General features: G+C 47.7%; 1 protein-coding gene across 3 annotated transcripts in view; it reads right to left on the bottom strand.

The window, feature by feature from the left end:
* The window catches only part of Smyd3 (SET and MYND domain containing 3), a 523810-nt gene that overhangs the window by 77903 nt on the left and 421474 nt on the right, over positions 1-24433 (bottom strand). For all 3 annotated transcript variants that reach the window (XM_060364774.1, XM_060364775.1, XM_060364776.1), the window contains 2 exons: positions 5214-5301; positions 1754-1928 (listed from right to left, as the gene is read on the bottom strand). In XM_060364774.1, coding sequence (XP_060220757.1) covers positions 1754-1928; positions 5214-5301 — 263 coding nt within the window. The remainder of the gene's footprint in view (positions 1-1753; positions 1929-5213; positions 5302-24433) is intronic.

A 24433-nucleotide genomic window follows, 5' to 3' on the forward strand; every position in this document is an offset into this window, starting at 1 on the left:
AAAGAGGATTCAAAATGCATTCAGGACTGCCAGGACCTTCTGGCAGGGCCATTTCAAGGACCGTGTCAGGTTGGCCTCGGCAGGGCAGCCTGGATGGCAAAGAGAAGGAGATAATGGGGCAAAAATCTGCTTCAAAGACCAGCCAGGGTGGGGGGCCAGTGCTACCACAGGGCCTCTGAGAAAGGCGGAACCTCTCAGTCTGCAACTCCTGGCCCAGGTCCATCTGTTCACTGTGCCGCCTGTGTTCTGGGCTCCGGAGGCCAGGCCCCAGCCTTCAGAGACTGCCCCAACCATCACAGTCTGCCTGCCATGCCAACACCCAGTAAGGCTCTGAGAGAGCAGCCTTATCTTTCCGTGTTCGATTCATACTTCCAGAAAACCCACAAGATGCCTCACCCCGAACAGACATTCCACTGCTCATGGGAAAGTCTCCAGTCTCAGCCCTCCAGGCAGTATCTTACATGTTAGATTAAAGCTGACTCACAGGCGGCTTCCAAAGCTGTTCACCACAAGGGAAGGAAAGCAGCCACCTGCCAAAGTCTGGAAACACCCTCGGGTCTGGTGCCACTGGCTGGCTGTGGGTCTCTGTCATCTACCTGTTTGGGGGCCCTTGGCTATCTTCAGGCTCTTCTCTGCCCACACCTAGTCCTGGCTCAGATCCGATTGCTGACCTAGGGTCACACAGGCTTGATAATCGCTTTCGATATCGACAGCCTGGATCCTAACCCTGCTTAAGTTTTTGACACGGTAGTTTCCCCTCCCTGCTGTCTGTGGGGACAGGCAGCGTTCCACCCGCTTCACTGAGAGCCACTCCCTGCACTGTTGTCCTGTGTCCCGTGGGTCTAGACCTGGATTATGGAGACTCCATAATGGGCTTCGCTGTCTTTGGCTAGGCTGTGTCTGCATCATCTGACAGTTCTAGGCATGGCGCCCTGCTCCGCAGACACTGTCCCCTTTATGTCCCATGTGTCCAACTGTCTTCTTTTGTGGCGACCTTGCCCTGTCAGACTGGTCATCTGCCCTGCGTTCTCCCCAATGGCTTGCCCTCAGTTTCAACTTCTGTTCTTACCCAGGGAAAACTGTAGCCACGCAGCCAGCGCTGCCAATCTTGACTTCCATCTCCCTTTCCCCTCAAAGCTCCTCCACATTACAAAACCATATAGGAGCAAACACACACACACACACACACACACAGAGTAATGGATTACACATAGTTCACCAATAGTTTCTTCTCTGATGCAATGACCTATGGGAGAAAAGTAATCTCCCTTCCTCACCTGGTCACAAGATGGCTATAAGGGCCAGCAATCTGCATACAAGCACCTTGACAGCCATCCATTCTGACAAGCAGAAGGGACCCAGCAGCACTGTAAGCCAGTTAGAGAGTGCCACATTCTCCTCCCTCACGTGCACCAGTGGTACACAGAGAGAGCACGGAGTCACACGCTCATCTTTGCCCCCTCCCTGCTTGCCTCTGTCAGCAAGCCTCACACTGTATTATAGTCACCCGTTCCACACAGCAACAGTACCTAACATTTCTGAACAAGCACAGTGCTGGGAACCCGGAAACAGCTTTACCAGTGACTGGTGGATGTGTGAAGACACAGAGGTTTGGTTTCGCGCACAGAAAGCCAGTGGGAACGCTGGCTATGAGGCCGCAGGGTTGGTATCACTTAACAATGGCCACCCCCAGCCCCTACCCCCCCGGGCCCACAGTGGCGACCGCTGAGCTTCAGTCTAGCCTTGCACTCACCGGTATGGCTCCATGGTGCGCATGGCGTAGAACAGGGCCTCCTCCAGCATGCCCAGGTTGATGCAGGCATCCATGGCGCAGTCCAGCACCTTCAGCTGGTAGATGTTTTTGTCGGGAAGCTGCTCAGAGTCGCTGCTTAGGATGGCCTGGCACAGAGCCAGAACCTGCTCCCACTCTGTTGGTACCTCAGTTAAGGATTCACTGTCTTCACAGAGAAAACACAGACATGTCTAAGAGGCTGACGAGGTCCAGGCATGGGAGGGGCCGGGCATCCATTTCTTTGCCCAGATGAGCCGCCTGGAAACACACTCAAGAGACAAAAACACATTCAAGTGGCATCTTAGCGGGGCAAACTCTATTTATGCCAGTCACCGTCCTGTAACCCAGTCTGTCCTCCAGGAGAATGGAAACTCTACAGGCTCTGTTTTTCAACTTAGTTGAGAAGCGAACGACGGTGTTTATTAAAGTGGACTGAAGTTTTAGGTCGGCGTCAAGTTATTTACTGTGGAATTATTTCTGTTTAAGAGAGAGAATCCCTCCTGAGGAAGGCCAGCTTGTGTTTGCATCTGACTCATCTGAGTCCTGGGCATGCATGGAGCCCATCCCATCCCAGTGCACAGGCCTGCAGCAGGTGCATCCGGATGAAGAAATACGCTTGTTTGTCATAAAACAAAGTGACCCCAACCTACACCTTACTGAATAAATGTCTTCTTGTTTTAAACCTGAACATTGAAGGAAAATATTAAAGGCTGGGTGTGGTTGTGCACAACCTTAAATCCCAGCACTTGGTAGGCAGCAGCAGATGGCTCTTTGTGAGTTCGAGGCCAGCGTGGGCTACAGAGCGAGTTCCAGGACAGCTAGAACTACACAGAGAGACACTGTTTCAAAAAACAACAAAAACAAATGAAGGAAGAAAGGAAGGAAAGAAGGAGAAGTAAAAAGAGAGAGAAGAAAACTATTAAGAACAGTTTGTGTATGTGCGCCGTGAGCAAGGGAAAATGATATCTTAAAAAGAGCAAGGAGGTCCACTGCTCAGTAGCCCCAACTTTCTGATTCATCTTGTGCCAATTACGTCAGTAATTAATTTCATGGACCTCAGTGTGATATTCCACTCCCCGTGAGTTGTGCCATGCCACTAGGGCGGTCTCGATCCACTGGCTCCACTAGCCCATCTGCCTCGGTTTCCTGAGTGGCTGGGCTACCTTTGCAGACTGATGTCCCCACCCGCTTACAGAGGCGGCTGGAGGACCGAGGGCATGGCTTCCGTCACCGCACAGCTGGGATTGCTTGTGCACGTGAGCCTTCGCACAGCTTCTCTGCTCCCCTGCTGTGTTGAGACTGGGGGTCCCCCTCCCCCCTGGGACCCACCCTGCCCACCACTGCGGTTCTATACTATTCTGCTCTCATGTTAGAATTCCACTTGGGGAAAAACGTCTGAAGATTTCAAACTACGGAGGAAATGGTATAGATCTTTATCGTCAATTAAAGCTTGGTTCAAGCCTAAGCTAGTTCTATCCTTTGTCGGAGATGGAGCTTTTAGAAAGTCAAACGCTTCGGAGAAGGATGAAAATCAAAAGCTGGTCTCAGGAAAAATCAAATCAGATAATGTATCTAAAAATGGGGGAGGGGGGATACTTTTGCATCCTCTCATGAGCCGGGCGGAGTTGTGGGTGTCATGAATATGGTTGGAAGGTTTACTGGGATATGCAAAGCACATGGCAGAGATGTGAGTGCCTTTCTTGTTCCTTCCTGTCACCAGCCCTGAGCATGACAGGCTGAAGGGAGAGGGTGAAGGCAGGTAGGGCGGAGAATCCTGTCTCTTCACAGCCCCGCATTCCATGCACTGCCCCTAAGCCTTGACTCAAGCCCTCATCACCGGGGTCCTAACTCAGCAGGCAGCACCCTGAGCAGACAGCCCACGTAGGGAATGTTTCTTCACCCCTCCCCCCAAGCAAAAGCCACCTTTCTGCTGACTGTGCCGGCAGAGCACTGCTTACAAAACATCGGCGAGTCCTCCTGGGAATGGGGGATCTATGAACCTCCCAGGAGAGACGCTTCCTCTCAGCTGAGGCACAAAAGGCTTACTCTGGAGCACCATTTCCTTGGGGAGAATGTCAAGCCGAGGCCCTTTATGTCACCTCTTAGGGTGTGTCCTGGCTCTGATCCCAGAAGGGATTCATGTACCAAAGACAGTGATTGGGAATTATTGACAGTTGGTGATTTTCTTTTGCATTCATGTGAGGTGGATGTTTCAAGTTTGCTGAAGGAATCCCCCAGAGGTCGGGGGAAGCGGTTTCTGAGACAATGCACTGATTTTGAAACAGATTGCCGTGCTGACCTCTGTGGCTGTTCATTCCAGGATTAGATGTTTGACAAACTGTCAGGAGGAATGGCTGTCTCTTACACAATGCCAGACATTTCTGTGGCAAGGCCTGAGCCGTATTGTAACATCGTTCGCTGGGTTCCCATTGTTACTTGTCTGCTCATTTCCAGAACGTGCTCTGCCTCGTCACAAGGCTGAGGTGGGAAGTCTTACAAGTGGAAACCAGATGTGCTATTCTGCATCCACGCCCTCCTCACCAAGCAGGAAAGGCCTTCATGCCAACCTCCCTCCACAATACTGGCAACCATCTCCTGGCAAACAGGGCAAAATTTCTCATGTAAACTGCTCCAGGGGGTGAACAGGGAGGAACAATTTTAACTCTGAGCTAGTTGATGCGGATGTGCCTCTGCTCTGATGTTTGTCCCTGCTACTGTGGTGTGTATTATAACCAGTTTCCCACTGAGGTGCTGAGCTCTGTACCAGGGAGGGCCCGAGGGAAAGATGGGTGCTTTCTTTCAGACGATCCTAATGACTATAGGAAGGTGGAGACAGACAGGCTGGGGAGTGAAATCACTTGGGAATTAGTTCAGCTTATTAAGAGAGGCCACCAGAGCAGGGTCTGTGCCCATCTAGCCATGCTACTCTGCTTACCACCATTTTGGGCCACTCTGCAATTAAAAACTAACTCTGTGCCCATTTCCGGCAGTTCCATTCCTCCTCTGTGGCATGATGGACAGCACCAGCAGCATGTCATGTGGTTTTCAATGATAAGGAGTCTAACATTCTTTTCCAGAAGCTAAAGTAGTTGTAGGAGGAAGGGGGCCTATGAGTTTTACCTTTTGCACATAAATGAAGAGGAAGGAGGGGGAAGGAGGAGGAAGAGCAGGAGGAAGAGAAGGAAGAGAAAATAAAACAAAAATCCTACGACTTACCTTTCTGCTATTACTGGGCCACAGTGTTAGCTGGTGGTAAGGGATTTAGGGTATCTGTGCTGATCTGTGCCTGGGTGGGTCCCTACACTGCTGGCTGGGCCGAGATGTAGTGCTTGAGCTTTCAGACCTTGCCCTGGCACCAGTGACACCAAGCTCCCAGTAGGGCAGCAACCACCAGTGCGGCCCGGTCCACAGTTAAGGATACTCCAGTGTGCCTTCAGCTCTTCAATTTTCTTCAGCGACTCCTGAACCTCCTTCCATATTTGCTCATCACCTATCAGCATGTCAGCATCCTGCTCGGGCCAAACGGGGAGACAGGAAAGGAAGACAAATGGCCCAATTAAAACACAGGCAAAGGATTTGAACACGCATTTCTCCAAGAAAGACAAACAGATGGCCTACAAGCAAATGAAAACACACCCGGCATCATTAATCATTAGGGAAATTCAACTCAAAACCACAGTGAGACGCCGCCTTCTGCCTAGCCACGCAGCTCTGACTCCATACAGAGGGAACGGGAGGTGTCATTAGGGTGCAGAAGAGCTGAGGAACTGATGCTCCACAGGTGGGTATGTACAGGAAGTGGCATGGCTGTGAAAAATGGGCTTCTCAGCGCCTCGAACAATTGACCTATTTGTGCTCCTGACCATTTCTGCCAAGAAAATGTGTAACGGAACTCCGGCGTTGCTGCTGTGCCGTGGCTGGTTTGCTAGGAAGCTCCAAGCAAACACGGAAACACACCACAGCATTACCAACAGCATTCTCATCTCTGTTCGACTCTGAGGCAGGCAGCCACAAGAAGTGAGACCGTGTCCAGCAAAAACGTGGGCACAAATACCCACAGTCCATACTAGCCCAAAGAGGATGCAACGAGATGTCCGTCATCTGAGGGTGGGCAGATAAAGGCCTGGTACAACGGAATATTTTACTCATAACAAAATTAGCCAAGTATTAGTATATGCTATAACATGGATGAGTCTTGAATACGTTATTCTGAGTGAAAGAAGCCAGCCATTTTGGACTGGGAACATGGCTCAGCAGGTAAAGGTGGCTTCAGCCACACCTGATGTCCTGAGTTTAAGCCCTGTGGGACTCTCGTGGTGGAAGGAGAGAGCTGACTCTTACAAGTTGCTGAGCGCACGCGCATGCACACACACACACACACACACACACACACACACACACACACACACTGAAATAAAATGAAAATAAAATAAAAGACTCTCTAAAAGACTATACGTTACATGATTTCATTCAAATGAAATGCCCAGACTGGGAAATCCAGAGGCAGAAGGTGAACTGATGGTTGATTAGGGGGAGGGCAATTAGAGGGAGCCGGGGAATGACTAATGGGTGGGATTCCTTCAGAGATAATAAAAGTGTTCCAAAACTGACCACAACGTGCAACTCTATAAAGAGACTAAAACCCACTCATCTGTATGTTGTAAACCAAGTGAGCAGAGCAGTATGTGAATTGTGCTTCAAGAAGCCTGTTTTTTAAAAAGTCTAAGAGAAAGAGATTTTTAAAAACAGCTGTTATTTGGGGGCTGGGGTGATGGCTCACTGGTTAAGGACACCTGCTCTTTGTCTAAGGGACTTGAGTTTGGTTCCCAGCACCTACGCTGGACGGCTCACAACCACCAGCAACTCCAGCTCCAGGCGACTCAGCCCCCTCTTCTGGACTCCAAATATACCAGCACTCACCTGCGTGTACAACTACACACAGTCACACGCACACATTACACTCACGCGGACCAATCCTGACTTCCACGAAACATTAGAGAGAAACAAATATCTTAACATGAAGAAGTTTTATATTTTAATGATTTTTTAAATGTGAAAAAAAAACTGAAGGAAAAGGCATTAAGGTGACGAGCTATCAGCGATTAAATGTCTGCTCTCTTAGTTCGTGAGCAGGTCTTGGACATTTCCAGTTTGTCAGTGTGGCCCAGCGTGCAGCAGCAGAGTGCTGGGTACAGAGTAAGTGGCATGGTGCTAGGTGTGTTAGTAACGGTGCCCCAATTCATCTCCACACAGCTCTCACACAGGCAAGGCCATCCCTGGTGCTTTCATGGGTAGGCAGTGGGTACAGTCCACCCTGGGCCAGACAGTGAGGTGCCCCTGGTCTGTAGGATACTGGAAAGCAATGATAAAAGCAACAGGAAGAAAGCCTGGCTTCAGTTTCAAGAGAAAGCACTCTTCCCCTTCACGCCTCGTGATACCTGTCACTGCCCACCTCCACCCCCTGCAGGCCCAGTGTTTCATGTCAGGTCACATGGTACCTGCCTGCCCTGCCCACTCTCAGCTCTAGTATGCCCAGTATACCATGGATAAAACTTTGAGTCTAAAACTCAATTCAGAAAGATTATATGATTTGCCAAAAAAAAAAAAAGGTATAATTACAAAATCATGGAAGCAAAGCTTAAACCTGTGTGAACCCCAAAGGCTGCGTTGGTTTCCTGTGTCCTCTCTGGCATGCTCAGCAAGTTGTTACCTCCTTACACCATCCTTACACAGTAGGTACCTGTCATGCGTGACTATTCCAACCTAGGTTGGTTAAAACAACATGCAGCGAAAAGCCCAGCTCCTCAGATGTACTAGCTACGTTTGAAGGGCTTGTGTCCACACACTGGACAGTGCTGTGCCCTGGGATGTCTCGTGGGACAGTGCTGCTGCAAAGAGGCCACTCACGATGGGAGCACGCCAAGGACACCACTCAGCCCATCACCCAGAGTCCACATTGCTCTGCATGGTGTCTAGGAGGTGTCTCCGGGATGCTGAGTCATGGGCAAGGGTGGGTGACGGTGAAGGAGGACTGCCGTCTTATTCCTGGAGACTGTCAATGGGCCTCACCAGGGACAGGGCAATCCCAGTGAGAACCACTGTGGGAACGGGTTCCCTGAGCCCAAGTACAGCTGAGGTCGACGCTGTGCTCGTTAGAAGTGAGTGCTATGTGTCTGAGAACCAAGGCTTTAGCTGTTCTCTGTCTGTGCTATGAGAACATGCAACAGAGGGCGGTTCTGACCCCACACATGCACGCTGCTTTAGGAAACCCCACAGGCAAACCCAGCTGTCTCTGTACACAAAGGGATGGGGGAGGTGAGTATCTGTGGAGAGGCGCACAGCACCCTCCCTCTGCGTTCTTGCTCCAAGCTCACGTCCACCTCCTGAAGCCTCAGTATGACCACCTTATCCTCTCCCTCTAGCCTCCACAGTCATCCACTTTATGTTTATGTTTATCGTGCCCATTTTAGGTTTATATCCTGGCAGTTCCAGTCTTCGGCTCTAAGGCAAGTGGTTCTCAATCATCGTAATGCTGCAACCCTTTAACACAGTTCCTCATGTTGTCATGACCCTCCCCCCGACCATAAAATTCTTTTCATTAGTACTTCATGACTGTAATTTTGCTTCTGTTATCAATCAGAATGTAAATACTTTTGGAGATAGAGGTTTGCCAAAGGAGTTACGACCCACAAGTTGAGAACTGCTTAGTCTAAGGAAACCATCTTGCTTGTCAGTCCATCTAGTGGTCAGAATAACAGATCTCAAAGGGATCCATGCACTGACTGCCCAGAACCTGTGGCACTAGGCTACCTGGCAGAGGAGACTGAGTTGTAGATGAGATTGAGCTCTTTAACGATAATTGCAAAGCCAGGAACTATTCTGGATTATCCAAGTGGGCCCAATATGATTATGGTAACCTTTAAAAGTATAAGAGAGAGGCTGAAGAGGGAGTCTTGGAAGTTCTCTCTCTCTCTCTCTCTCTCTCTCTCTCTGTGTGTGTGTGTGTGTGTATGTGTGTGTGTGTGTGCAAGCACGTTCTCCCCTGCAGTCAGTGGAAGCTTGGATTCTCGTGCAGTGAGATAGAGTTGGGCTTCTGACCTATAGATGTGAAATAGAAGTCTGTACTTGTTCTATGCCACTTGGTTAATGATTGGTTGTTATGGACAAGTAGAAGCTGAGCACACACATCTTCTGGATTTCCGGCTATCAGAACTCTGCACATGGCCCTCCCCGATCCTGAATTAATTAATTGGACCACTCATTAACTCCATTAACACGCAGAGAGTGCCTACTAGGAACTGCTGTAAGCACTGGGTGGAGCAGAAAAAAAAGTCAGCCAACCATGGTGCTTACACAGAAGAGATGGACAGACAGTGGGGGAGAGGAGAGGCCTGTGGGTGGCGGAGAGCTTTAAAGGAAGCGTCCACTGAAGGGCTGAAAGAGGTGAAGGGGCAGGAGATAAAAGTCACAGAGATAAGGACAGCAAGTTGTAACACGCTGAGGCAGGGGCAGACCTAAGAGTGATGAGGCCGATGTGGCCCAGAACCCGTGGGCTGCAGTATTTGCAGCTGTGTGTCATCCACGGTTAAATATAAGTTTTCTAAAGATAAACACGGGTCTTTAGTTTTCTAAATCTTAACTCTTCTTTCTTTGTTTCTTTCTCTCCCAAACACCTAGCACAGAGACTCACAAGTTACAGAGCTCAGATTTGACCTTAAAGTGGATCTGGAGAGGGTAATGTGGGCTTAGGAATGTCTAGATTTCTCTTGCACATGTCTCATTCCTGCTTGCATACTTGTAGGATGTCTGTGCCTGGACAGTTCTGAAGGGCAAGGAACAGACCCACAGGCTTCTACCCCTGTCTGCCAAGGCAGGATTAAGGGCTGCCAGGCTGGTTGTTGCCTTTCTCCTCAGCTTGCTTCAATGGTGAAACTTATCTGAGTTGATAAACCCACAGGATCTTCAGCCATGGTTCCTGAGAAGCAATCGAAAAACAGTAAAACCCTAATGTGTACTCCAGACAACTCTAGTATGTGTGTATGAAGTAGGTGAGACTGTGGCCCCAAACAAAGCAGTTTCGTGTGGGAATTATAACTAAATGTGCCACCAGGAACTCAGCATGTTCTTGAAGGTTGACCCTAAGCCTTTATTTACTTGACGAAAGCAGAGTCTCTGATAGTGTTCTCATAACACTATGATGAGGGGACTTAGTGCTGGAGCCGTAGGAGGCCGTGCTCACAGCTCAGAATCTAATACTTGCTGGAATGTTCCAGTGTGGACCATGTCTGGACTCTGGGTCCCTAACTCACTTTTCTCCTAGGAGCTCCTCACTTCTGGGTCCATAGTGGGATCTGTCGGTCTCACCTCAGCCAGCACCAGATTGTAGGACAACACTCAGATGTGTATGGACAGAAACAACTTTTGAATGTGAACAGAAAAGCCAGTTAGGGAAGCAGAGCATAAGTAAGCCTTCCATTCTTTTCAGTGCACAAATACGAGAGAAAACCAGTATGTTCCTATCTCCCAGATCCTGAAGTATGAAATCAGTACACATACATCTTTATTTCTATTTTTTTTCCTTATCCAAACACATCAAGAAAACTTGCAATCATTCAGGACAACTTATATTTACTACTCAACATAAAACAAATAGCCTTCCTTATTGGCCTGTAGAAGATGGAAAAAAACACTCATTTAGTGTTTTCATATTTAAAGTATCAAACTGTATTACATCGGCTAGAGACACAGCTCAGCGCAGAGAGTTTGCCTAGCATATACGTGCCTGGAACTGGATTCCATCCATAGCATTGCAAAAGCAAACAGACCAAATAAGTTTTCTTTCTGTTATTATCTTCTTCTTCTTCTTCTTCTTCTTCTTCTTATTATTATTATTATTATTATTTGGTGTTTTATCTGCATCTCTGTGTGAGGGTGTTAGATACTGGAATTAGAGACAGTTGTAAGCTGCCATATGGGTGCTGGGAATTGAACCTGGGTCCTCTAGAGTAGGAGTCAGTGCTCTTAGATTTACCCTAAATATGGGTGGCACTTCCTTACAGAAGCCCAGATAAAGGGTGAATTGAAGAAAGATTTTTTGTTAATTTTTATTATTTTTTTTAAATTTTTTCTTTGCTTGATTGACCTTCACTCTTATTAGTGAAGTCATCTACTCTGTTGTGTTTCTGCTGCTGCTGCTGCTGCTGCTGCTGCTGCTGCTGCTGCTGCTGCTGCTGTTGCTGCTGCTGCTGTTGTTACTGCTGCTGCTGCTCCTGCTGTTGTTGCTGCTCCTGCTGTTGCTGCTGCTGCTGCTATTTATTCCTTCGCTGATACTAGTACCAGCTCCTTTGGTTTCCAAAGTGGACAGAAGACCAGTGGCTTTCAGGAACCTTTCCGGCCTTGTAGGTTGAGCAACTTTCGGTTTTTCTTGCTGGTTCCAGAGAATCATTGCTAGATATTTCCAGCCATATAACATAATCTAAGTTAATCAATTATCTTTTAATATAAATCGTCATTCTGTCAGGCTCTGACTAATCGACTTTGAACAGGCTGGACCAGAAAGCCCCTTGGGCTGGCTCATGAAATGTCCCCAGAAGCCTTCTTTTTCATTACCCTCAGCTTCCCTACCCTGTGACCTTCTCCCACTGGACCATTCTGGAGACTGAGGCAGTGCAGAGCCAGCTATGTCCTGCCCCTGGTGACCAGTCTCCCGTAGAGCTTGGGAACCCTTCAGCAGCTAGTCTTCAAGCTAACAATAAGAATGTGGAAATAGCTACGTGGGGGCTGGACTGACAGCTGCCCTCAGGTAAATGAGTATCCTTCCCTCCCCCTTCCTTCCTGACCAGCTAAGCTCTCCATACACCCCCTCCCCAAATCCATCAGTCACCCCTCCCCATCACCTGTGTACCCTGTACACCCCCCGGCCTGTCTTTCTGTTTGGTGCCTTCTTTCCCAGACAGAACCCTCTACTTGCAGAGCTGCAGGAGTGGGAAAGTGTTATCCTCCCTCTGCCTCCACCATTGTGGTTGCCTTCCCATTGTCCCATTAGTTCTCAGCCCTTACTGTACTCCTCAGGGGCATCCCTCACTGTCCTGTGGGTCAGCCTGACCACTGAATCCCAGAAGCCACTCTGTGCAGTTCCTACGGCAATATGCTGTCACTTGCCACCTAGTCAAACTGTCTCTGAACTATCCCAGGACTCTCAGGTCTGCTACCCAGTGCCTTTTGGTAAGATACTCAGAGAGTGTTTGGTGACACAACAGATGAGCAAGGACAGCGAAGCTAACTTATATGATCCGTGGCTGTGAGTACTGGAGGAACAGCATCAATTACTTAATTTGACAACAATGAGAATACCAGCCAAGGAAACTGAATGTTGCTTTCTTTTTTCATATAACTCTACCATAACTCATGTCTGATATTATACCACCATGACTCTGTTGGAGAAGGGTATGTTCCCACTGCAGTGTGGTATTTGCCACATACCAGGCACTAGCCATCATTCAGAACCCAAACGTGACCAGCCAGCTCACGAAATCCCACACTGGCTTAGGATCTATACTCTCAAACAACAGCAGCTGGGCAGTGGGTGCAGCGAACTTCCCTGGCTTCTACCTAAACATCACCCTAAGCCACTTCAAGCTCTCTTGCCCAGAGTTTCCCAGTCCCTCCTCCCTGGATGGATCAAGGCCAAACACAACCCTGCTACACAGATGCTAAACGGATACCCCAGAGTTGGTTTCTCGAATGTAAAAAGCAGATGATGATTCCACAAAAATCTCACCACCACATAAAGGAGGCCAGTCAACTCAGCTGGATTCAACTACCCAGATGCTTCCTCTAGTTTCAAAGTAGATGCCATGCCTTCTAGGGGCCAGTAGTCACCATGAACGAGAGCGCCAAGTTTTCTCAATAGTTTGGGGTCCTGGCATAGGTGGACAAACATATCTTTGGGGGAGCGGCCACTGGCCACACCAGATGAAGCATTAGAAGCACCCATCCAGGTCTAGCTTGCAACAGGAAGCCACAAACAGCTGCGCTCGCTTGGTTTGCAAAAGTCTGATGTTGAAACTCTGTGCTAGTTTAATTTCAGATGGTTCTTATTAAAAAAAGAAAAAGAAAAGGAGAAAGGCAATCTGTCCTCCTGTATTTCTTGTTATCCAATCCCCACGTAAACTCTAATTAGATTGATTGGAGAGAGAGGAGGAGGCTGGGATGGGAACGAAAATTAATGGACACTTAGAAACTTTCCTAGTAATGCAATAATTCTAGTGTGTTAAAAGGAAGAAGGAGCCTTCTTTGCCTTCTTAAAAAAAGTAGCATACGGTTCAAATATTGTGCCTGTGCTCTGGAGAGAGGCTCAGAGTCCTGAAATAAAAACCAGGGTGGAAACAGTCTTATCTTTAGTGTCTTTGACTGGAGCACTTTGGTTCATGGATAACATACTGGGACTAATAGATTAACACACAGGCTCACTCAAAAACCTTTATGATTAGCAGGAAACATGGACTGGAACCGATTTCCACTTCCTTTGGCAGGAATAACTGAAAGCAGTTCAGATTTAACTCTGGGGAAAAATGGTTCTTTCATAACATGGAAAAAGGCTAAAACTGGTGCATTCATGATTGTATCAACCTCAAGAGTAGCCAATGGGCAGAGTGGGCATGAAGGGGTGTGGAGGAAAAGGAAAGAATGTTCTCAGCTTAAGACAGAATCAAATCCTTGTGTGTTCCAATTAGTCATTAGGGAGCAGATGCACATTTGCTGTTCACTCTGGCAGAAACCGGTTCTATTGCAACTACTCGGTGTTACAAGGTAACCACTGCACCCAACCTCAGGCTCAAGGTTCAATCTCCAGCTGCAGAGAACTTCCAGGAGGTCACAGCAGGGCTCCTACAATCACCCCCGTGACTTCCCTCCCCACCCCACAGACGACATCTCCTTCTCAGAGAAAGCTCAACGGCTCCTATAAAACCAGGTCAACGGGACTTTACGGAGAGTATCTGCAGAGTTAGGGCTGTTTGAGAGGCGAGCCACACGGGTGGAGGCTGCCGAAGATGGGCTTTTACATGCGGCCCTTTGCAGGAAACGGGCATGCAAAGGCAGTTAAATGTCATGTGGGGCTGTTTAAGGAGGCACCTCCCCATGCTGTAAAGATATGAGCCTGAGAATGCATGGCGGGGATTACATGAAGCAGAAGGCTACTGGCTTGGCTTGCAAAAGCACATTCAAACGAATTCTTTTCACGTTTGTGGAGAAACTATCAAATGGATGGCTTGTGCAGTTGTAAACGCATAGAACTCCAGCGGAGCCCTGCCAGTCTCCCTCTGTAAACACTACGAGGTGGGAGGTTTGGGACTCTGGGAAAAATGCAAAGATTTTTACAGGAAAACTGTCCTAATGTAGGCTGCCATTAAGATAGAGCACACCCCCACATTTCAGGACAGGTTTTATTTCAGTGGAGACTGAAACCACAGCCCTTGTCTCCTTAATCTTTTTTTATGTCCCTCTCCAGGAGCGGCTGCTTTCACTCGCCTCGGCAAACAGACAGGAAATTGCTTTAAACTACGACAGAACAGATTCCAGTTAGCTTTAAGGGGCAACATCCTGACGGTGAAGGTTAGGGCGGCCTAGCCGTAGTTGCTCCAGAGACATTTAAGAATCATGTGAGGGGTGGCTGGCTGCAGACAGAGCCCTTGCCTGGCTGTGAGGCCCTCGGTTTGATCCCCACACTGAAACAACACAGGTGAGCAATAACACATCACACTCACGAGGCACTGTGCGCCGGGAACCATGACAGCAGCACCAAGTCCAGCTCTCAGCTCTGCTGTTGACCAGCCGCAAGACCCAGTGCGATGTTCGGCTTCCCCAGGTGAGAACTTGATTACGGTTACCATGGAGATGGAGACTAATCGTTCCAGTCCATTGGTCACCTATGTAGGTGTCTGCTGTGCCTGAGGAGAGTCCTTAGCCTCTAAGAGTAGAGACTTTGGACATCTGTGGTCCTGCAAATTGCAAACCCCTTCCCTTCCTCTTGCCCCTTCCTTCTATTTTAAGCTGTGTTTTCTCCCACACCACCCCAGCCAGAGCACAGAGCATGTGCCGACACAGAACAAAGGCTGTACTCAACATGGCACTACATGCCGCCAACCCTGCTTCATTCACGTGTTCCTCTAACGTCCATGGGTAGCATGATCAGTAGGGGGTGATATCCAAAACCAGGCGGTTTATGGCATTTGCTTATCTCCTAAGAAAAGCACATCACTTTACTTAACCTGTGGTCCCCAAACAAGTGGGGAGTTTAGCTGGGGTCCACACTAGCAATTTCAGGTAACTGGTCCTGGGATACAGGTCCAGAGATGCTTTTAGAGGAGCTCATCTCTGCAGTAACCATAGAAAATTATTTCACTAGGGATCAGAAGCTGTGCCTCAACATTCATTAGTGCAGCATCCAGAAGTCTCCTAGTCTTTCTTTCTTATTTTATTTTAGAACTGGATTGCACACAAATCCACCGGAACTTATTTATGTTTCATGAGGCAGCATCAGAATCCTCAGACCGTGTGTCAAAAGAAGAGCAGAAAGTTCAAGAGGATTGTGTCAAAGTCTGAGGGAAACAACATCAAAACTTTGCTTAAAGGTAGATCTATTTTGTCTTTCAGTGAGAACGATTAATTCCTGCAGAGACCTGCTTCTAGAGCCTGGTGCTCCTGGGGGATGTTGAGGGGGAGGGGGTCACTGCAGAAGGCAGTCAGTCCCAGGCTATAGGCTTGGCAGGGTCATCCTCTTTTGGCCTTGGGAGGGGAGGAGGCCAGGCGCATGGCACAGCTCTTCTTCATCCCAGCTCACGGGCACAAGTGACCCTGCTCACAACCACCAGGACCCGGATGCAGCAGTGGAGCATCCCACGGGAGTGAAGTGCTGTCTGGCTGTGCGGCCCGCCTTCCTCCTGGCGCCCCACCAACAAAAAGCGCATGTCTGCGTTTTATATTCCCTTAAACTCCAGTCTGGCCCTTGGCCAGGGACCTCTTTGTAATGTCAAAGATAAAAGCTCTGGCTGTGTTTGGCGCCCTGCCCCCACCTCCATTTTCTTGTAGCTGTCTTATAAACTGAGCACACGTGACTGTTAGCAGAGTCTTCCAGACAGAGGTCTGATGGAGTTCCATAAACATCCCGAAAGGGTGAATGGAGGTATTCCCATGACACAAGAAGAGAAAGGCTGGGGAGGGGCAAGTCATCTCCCACAGAACCGGCTGGGAACTGTGGGGAGATCTGGAAGTACAGATTCAAGTGTATCCTCAGAACATTCTAGGCCTCCAAAGAGTCACTGAGCCAGAGTCCTGGGCATCTTTCACTAGAACCTGGCATGCTGACAACATCAAATCTTTTTGGCTCCAAACAGTATAGATATAAACTATATTGCTGTGATATGGGTCCTTATCAAATTTTGCATATCCTAAAAGGTCCTTTTGGGTACACAAGATGGTGTGATTCTCTGTTCTCATCTCAGGGTACCCAGTGCTAGGGGTACTGTGGTGTCCCCCTAGGAAACTTTGAAGATCTTATTCTCTGGTTGTTTTTTATTTTCTTTTTGGGTCATACTCTTTGTGTGTCCAAATTATATGGCCAAAGCCATTACCATTTTATTATCCATTTAATATTCCACATGACTTTGAAAGCAAAACCAATGCTAGTAAATGTTCATAAACTGTAATGTCCGTCCGTCCGTTCTTTCTTTCTTTCTTTCCTCCTTTCTTTCTTTCTTTCTTTCTTTCTTTCTTTCCTTCTTTCTTTCTTTCTTTCCTCCTTTCTTTCTTTCTTTCTTTCTTTCTTTCCTCCTTTCTTTCTTTCTTTCTTTCCTCCTTTCTTTCTTTCTTTATTTCTTTCTTTCTTTCTTTCCTTCTTTCTTTCTTTCTTTATTTCTTTCTTTCTTTCTTTCCTTCTTTCTTTCTTTCTTTCTTTTCTTTCTTTCTTTCTTTCTTTCTTTCTTTCTTTCTTTCTCTCTCTTTCTCTCTCTCTCTCTCTCCTTCCTCCTCCTTTCTTAGAAGTAAGCTAATATAAAAACTGCTCTCTCAGTGCAATAACATGGGTGGACAGGACACCAGGATAGCTCTCTACACGAAGGCTTCAGTTGCTTGTCACAGACAGAAGCTGGAATGTTCTGCAGTTGCTTGTCTTTATACATTAAAGGCTTTGGTTCACTCTGGGAGGCCACAGCACCCTGCTCTCCACTCTACTAAAAATGCACAGACACACACTCTGCACTGACATTCACATGCGCACTCTGCACAGACAGACATAGACACACACTGCACACATTCACACATACTCTCTGCACAGACAGACATACAGACACACTGTATAGACAGACAGACATTCACAGGCACACTCTGCACACAGACATTCATACACATTCTCTGCACAGACACACATTCTGCACAGACACACACACACACACACACACTCCCTCTTCCACATATCAGGAAGGGGCTTCAGGATTCCTGACTCCCCTTAGGAAGACTGCATTTGTTCCTTCAGCTCTGGCCCTCCTCGAGTCCTTAGAGCAGTGGAGGTGTACGCAGATTCCTGTAAGATCTGCTAAGAGCACAGACCCAGGTCACCTTGGCAAGTGAGGGACAGATGCTCTAGCGGCATCAGATTCCCTGTGACTCCCAGGGCAGACAAGCCAAGAGACCACCAGGTTTTTGAAGACTCGGCCATTGACTTAAAAAAAAAATTAGTTTTTATTTATGTGTTGGAGGAGGGGCTTTAGAGGAGGCCAGAAGAGGGGCTCAGCTTCGCTGGAACTACCAGTGGTTGTGAGCTGTTTGACCTAGGTGCTGAGAATGGAACTTGGGTCCTCTGGAAGAGCAGCAGCACTATCAGCCACTGAGTCATCTCTCTACCCCTCAGCCTTGGGCTTCAGTCTCTGGGATGATACCGCCACATTTCAGGCAGCACCAGTGACTTGTTGCCACTGTTTATGGTTTGGGATGTTTTTCTTCTTTTGTCTACTTAATTTATAATTGTTCTTCCGTGTCCTCTGGCTTTGCACAAATTAGTTTATTTACAACAGATATAAGAAGTGATCAATACCCATCACCATGATGAATGGTGTGCCCTTCACGTGGTCTCCAGTTCAATACACTGTATGTATGCGAAGGCCAGGCACTGAAACTGCGCATTCAGTCAACAAGCATTCTCAGCATGGAGAGGCTTACAGTCGGGAGCCTACAATGCCACATGTCTCATTTCTGAATCTCACACAAGGTAACTGCGAGACAAGCTCTGCGACAAGCGGGGAAGGGGGCCTCTGCTGCGCAGGATTCGGAATGAAGCCTGGGTAGGGAGGACCGGAAGCGCCAATCCAGAGCACAGAAGCAGAGATGGTGGCTGGTTCACAGGCAGCATCAGGAGAAAGCAAAGGGCTGAGGGAGGACAGCGAGCTGGGTGATGTCCCTGCCCATCCCTCCAGCATGCCTTGGTGTCAGCGAAGGATGCCACCCTCTTCTCTGCTCCCCACTGAGTCTGTAGTTATTTGCTACTGCCATGTTCATCTTCACAGTTAAGAGTTCCTTTCCCCCTTCACCTGGAGACCAACTTCAGGATGAGCCACAGGCCTGGAGGCGCTGGGCATGGGTTAGCAGTATATGTGGAGGGGAGCGAAGAAGGCAAAAGAATAGAGACAGAATGAAAAGGTAACCAGGGAGATGGTGTCAGGGTGAACTTGAACTTGGATGAGGAACAGAGACATGGGGAGATTTTAAATATAAACAGTTTTGTTTTGTTTTAAATCTATGTGAAATAGTGTGGGGTGGGGAAACCAAAGGCAGGGAGAACAGTTAGGTTGATGATACAGCACCCTAGAAAGAAAGACGGAGACCAATCTGAAAGGCCACGAAGGTGGTCGCTTGGGAACAAGCTGTCTGTAGAGAATGGGGGTAGAGACAGGTGACTCTAGGACTCTAGGACAGCTGCCAAGCACCTAGCTTCAGTGGTAACTGTAGACATAGGTAGAACTGTCCTCACAGTATGGGAAGAGAAAGGGCGGAGATGGGCAATGTGAATATGGCAGAAGGCAACATAGATCAGATATTTGGAATCAGAGCAGAGGAGAACAATCAATTGAGGAAGCTCTCAATGTTTACGGGGCAATGGGGAGGAGTGGAGGAGGCTGTGGATCTTAAGGAGACGCACTCCTAGGTGGAGGGGTTCTGTGCTGGTCTAGAATGCAACAGAGGAGTCAGTGGGGAGATGCTGGGAGGCCACTGCCTGGGAATCAGGGGCTCAGTGATGATGTCAGCAGCCAACGGTTTCAGTTGCTGATGTTGGGAAAGTGGGAGAGAACCAGGGCTACCCAGGTTCTGAACAGGAAGTGGGGCTATGGGCCAAAGCAGAGTTGGAAAAAAAAAGACAAAGCTTTGTTATCTTGTGGGAAAGTTGTGACCATGTTCATGCCACAGAGCAGGAGACAATGGACATTGAGAGGCAGCCCACACAGACGAGTGGGATGGAGGAGCCAGACGAGGGTGGTGCACAGACCATGAAAATGGACGGTGAGGATTTGGCTTCAGCAAGGTAACCCGCACTTCCTGTAACAGGAGGAAAAATAAGAAGATGGGAGCAGATCCAATTGCACCCAGAAGTGACTGGGATGGAACAGGAAAGGTTCTTGTGGCCAAGGGAGCTTTGTACTGATCTGCTGACATCAGGAGAGCAAGGGCTTATTAAGTGGAATAGGGGAGTAAACTTGGGAGGCTATGGTTGAGGAGGAGCTAAGTGAGGACATACAAGAAAAGTTGGCAGGGCAAGAGCCCAGCAGAAGGAAGGGCTGGAGCAGCCACGGTGTCCAACGGCAAAGCCCGGGATTTTTTATCAGTAGTGCCGGCCTCACAGGTGCCAAAGCAGCAGGAACACGCTGCTGACGTCATCCACAGCTGAGAGAGAGAAGGCAGGGGGTGGCAGAAAAGCAGGTCTGAGGTGGCAAGCAGAGGAGAATGTGAGGCTGGGCACAAGAGGGGAAGCCAAACAAGGAGAGACGAGATTTTTTTTCACAGAAGCAAATGGCCTTCCTTTTCTCCAGTTATGATTTGCCTTATAAGAGCAATTTGTGACTGCTTGCCTAACGGCTAACCTTGGAAGAACGGTGGTGCTCCCACTCCACGTCTGAGAACTTTGTTTTGTAATAAAGAAGCCGCAGACTGGCTAATGAGGACATTCTAAGTTTATAAAGATGTCCGATAGTCACTTTGAGAGCATGCTGGCTTCACTCACCTGTAGCCTGTGCAGACACACCCTACAGGAAAACCCAAGGATGCTGATGGAAACCAGCCCCAGGGGCTACTCAGAGGATCCAGCTCATGGTGCTCCTGGAAGGACCCAGCTAGAGCCATGGGCTCATGGAAGTGCTCATGTGAGTGACCAATGCAATTCCAGACATGGTGGGTAGCATACAGACCCTGATGTCCCTAAGATAAACCATCCCAAAACAGGGCTGAGTGCAACTACGGAGAAGCTGCCTGCCAGCTTCCTAGAGTAAGGAAGGGGTACTGGGAGTTAAAGGTTTAAGTGAGGTGAGAGATGGGAGCTGAGGAGCAGAGAGGGCAAGGAGTGGGTTGACCAAAATTAAGTCTGTATGAAAATATCCATGGAAACCCACTACTTGGTAAGCTATTAAAAAATGAGGTTTCTTTTAGAAGGAGTTTGAACTGAGATACCCTGCATGGATGAACAATGTTTTTCTCGGATAACGTAGGCTATTAAATGAAAATCTCCATACCAGGCATGGAGTACTTCCCTGTGGGTGTTTGGTTAGTGAGGTCCAAAGGCCCTCTAACAATACAGACTGTTGCCAGTGCTCTTGGTTGCCACCATATTAGACAGCAAGACTCTACTGCTGAAGACAACATATTTTGGCTGCAGGGCATAGAGAAATCAAACTGGAATTGTATTGGAAACTTCCTTCATATGTGCTAGATGGTGGGAGAGGCCACGGGGAGAGGGGTTTAGTGGACGTTCCCAGTGGCAGACCCTGGGTGCTATAAGAACATTTCAGGCAAGATGCCTTCAGTGAGCAATAGTGGCATGACTTATTAGAGTCACCAACTCCAACTGGATCTTTCTAATCGGATCTGAGACCTGCTTCACAGGAGAGAGTTCATCCATCATATTGTACAACTGAGTAAAAGACCATGACTCATAAGGTCACAGGCCCTAAGAAAGAACCTGTTATTGTTGTTTTGCTAGACGGACAGGCCGTCAAACTGCAATCTAAATATTTAGGTTTATATCCACAGTGCTACTTTCAATCGTGGTCAAAGCAGCTTCTTCTTCTTGTACTGGGCAGGTATCAGGACAGAAGTGCTGAAAATTAGTGACTGTTCTTAGCCCTCAATGGGACATGCATGTCAGCCCCTACCCAAGATTCAGAGAATATTGTGGAAGATGAGGTGGAAAGAGTATAAGAGCCAGAGGACAGGAAGGAGGGCTATGAAATAATGTCTTCTCGACATGACATGGCTGTTCTACTCATGAACTCACGCCATTTATAGTTCCATATAGAAGACCTGCAGAAGACGATTGTACCAGTCAGCATTCCATTCATGAACACCCATTCAACACGGATGGGGAAAGAGCTCATGAGGCCCCACCCCTAGCTGAGAAACTGCCAGTAACTGATACCTGCTGTGGGAAGGAGAGCCATTCTTCTCCTAGGCCTCTGGGTGGTTGTCCATTTTGGGGATGGCCCCACACCCACACATATGCAGGTGGTTATAATGGGACTCAATACGTTCTTTTAAAAAGGAGGAAGGGAATGAGGAGGGGAGAATACAAAGGTGAGAGGGAATGTGCTGGGGGATGGAGGAAGTGAGAGGAAAGAGTTAGGTGGACATACTTAAGTACACTGTATACCTGTATGGAATTGTTACAAAATAAATAAAAATATTTTCTTGAAAAAAAAAAGTAGATTTATAATCTAGAGTGCATGGGAAAACACCAACACCATGGAAAACTGTCTGACCTGGGTTATTTTTCTCCTCCCTAAGAGAAATTTTTTTCTCGAACAGAAAACAAACAAACAAAGCAAAGCAAAAATAAAAACAAACAAACAAAAAACCAAAACCCCAGTAGAATACCACATATTTTTTTTAGAAAGTTCACAGCATTAATTCTAAATGAACCACAGTCCGGGATATAAAAAGTGCTTTGTGAATACAGTTATAAAATTACTACAATGCCTCTTAAAGCAATGACAGGAAGTGACAGCAGCAGCCCAGAATGTTAGCAAGGACAGTCTGCCGAAGGAAGCTTTGCGACCTATACCTTATTGTCTACCATTGACTGATACTTAACCAGGAATTGAATAAATACACACACCACCAGCGAGGCCAGCCGGTCTGAACCCGGGGTCAGATATCTTGAATAAATATTCCTGAGACACAATCGTCTGATTTCCACAAGGAGATGACAGAGTTCTCCATGGTACGCTGTGAGACAGTGCTAATACACGCATGTGTTTCTGCTTGGTGGAGCCAACGCCCATATTTCAGGACTGACTGATGTCGGCACTGGATCAGTCCTCAGTAGGAACCATTTTCCATATTCTACAGAAGAGGCTAAGTCTCGAAGAGCTAGCTGCATAGCAATTGAAAATAGTAACGTGACAACATTTATTGAGATTTATTGTCATAATTACTGTAAATGATTTATCTCTTTTAATCATCTCAGTAAAGTTAAAAACCAGTTCACTCCCTAATTTACAGATGACAAGCATGTAGTTGAGACAGAAAGTAACTCAAGCTCAAGTAGCTACGAAAAGGTGGAGATGGATTTAAACCCAGCTGTGTGATTCAGAAGCCCATGTGCACTTTGCTATGCCACAGTGCTACAAGAATTCACTTACTTGAGGACTGGTAGGAGGGAATCAGGCCTATTTATTCTTCCTTTGCAGTTCATGGGACAGACTAGGACCCTGTTGGAAGTTTGGATGAGGTAGCTTTCAGTTCCTGAGAGTAATTATCTTCCATCACCAGAGAAACCTAACAGCAGGATATCTGCTCAAAGGCAGTGTGCTGAGACTATCACTTGACGGTCATTCTGAGGGAGCCTGGTACTTGCTCATCTTGAAAGCTGTGGAGGAGAGTCCTGATGTCAGTAGGTGGGCCCCCACAGACCTCTCCCACTCTATGTTTCTGAGCATTTATGAAATAGCTCCCTTTTTATTAACTATAAAACTGTACAGCTCTCAGCTGGGTATGGTAGCATACGCTTGTAATCTCAGCACTCGCAAGGTAGAGGCAGAAGGACCAGGAAAGGGTTCAAGGCCATTCTCAGCAACATAGCAAGTGTGAGGCCAACCTGTGCCAATGAGACCCCATCTCAAAACACCAAAACAAACAAGAAAATAAACAAAACTATACCAATCTTCATCGGGTAATATTTATGTTCCTCAGTGGTCTAGAAAACTCACATCTCTGTGCACAGCACTGACCCAGGTCTGTTACTTCAGGTTGGCTTTCCAAGATAATGTGCCCTTTCTGGGGAGAATAGCACCAGGGCATAAACTGCTTGGAGGATGCACTCTATCAAAATGGGATTGGAAAACAACATTCTGTCCTTCCGGTATGTGACTTAGATGTTAGGATGTAAGTCTTGGTATGGGTAAGTGGGACAGGCCATGTTCAACTGGTGGACTGGAGGATGGAGGATAACAATATCCTTTCTGATCACTCATCCTTTAAACTATAAAGAAATTGTTCTGTACATGAAAGTCATCAAGAAGTGTCCAGGAATAGAGATGCCAGGAACACAGAGCTTGCCTCGACGCTAGTCTAGTAACAGCATTCATGGTTGAGAATACTGTGGAATCTAAGTTTATTAAATGCCACACTGGACATCAAGGGCTGATGGGGTTATTCTGATATCCCTTACAAGGAAACACGTGAGCATCAAATACAAATGATCCAGAATGCTTGTGTTAAATGAATAAAGATGAAACCTAAAAGAATGGTCTGGAAGCAAGTGATTTTTTTTCACAGTGTGGTGAGGCTGAAGCGGAGGGTGGCAGCATGGGAAAGAGCCAGGCGAGGAAAGCTTCAGGAAGGGCCTGTTTCGTGTTTCCTGTTTCAGTCAAATATAAAGTCCCTGGGGGTGGACAAGAACCTGGCATGTTATAGCCACGAGCCTGGGCTGAACCTGAAAATCCACAGGAGCTAGACCACATAGGGACCAGTTGCCCTTCCGAGGCTGGGGCTTCTTGCTAGTGAGGAAGAGGCATGCAGGATGCTCTTAGTGGAAGACAGCCTGAGGCTCCGGCACAACCTACAGGAGCAGAAGGGCTTAGTGGAAGCAGGCCTTCAAAAGTCACCTTTGCAGAGTCTAAGCAAGAGGGGATGGTGCTGGAGAAAATGCTCAGGAGATTGCACCTTTTTACTGGAGTAGGCAGAGGACACCAAGAAGCAAAGACGGCCTGCTATCAGTTAGAGTTGTTTCACTTAACTTCTTCCTGGCATTTGCACAGGAAATCCTGGCTTCCAGGACTCACGTTGGTCAAGCCTGCTGCCCTCACACAGCTGCTGCTAAGGCATCTCCAGGTCTTCACCAACAAAGCCCTGCACATTGTAGACATCCTCCACTGCCCAGTCATC

This window comes from Meriones unguiculatus, chromosome 11, assembly GCF_030254825.1.
Source record: "Meriones unguiculatus strain TT.TT164.6M chromosome 11, Bangor_MerUng_6.1, whole genome shotgun sequence".
Classification (NCBI taxonomy): domain Eukaryota; kingdom Metazoa; phylum Chordata; class Mammalia; order Rodentia; family Muridae; genus Meriones; species Meriones unguiculatus.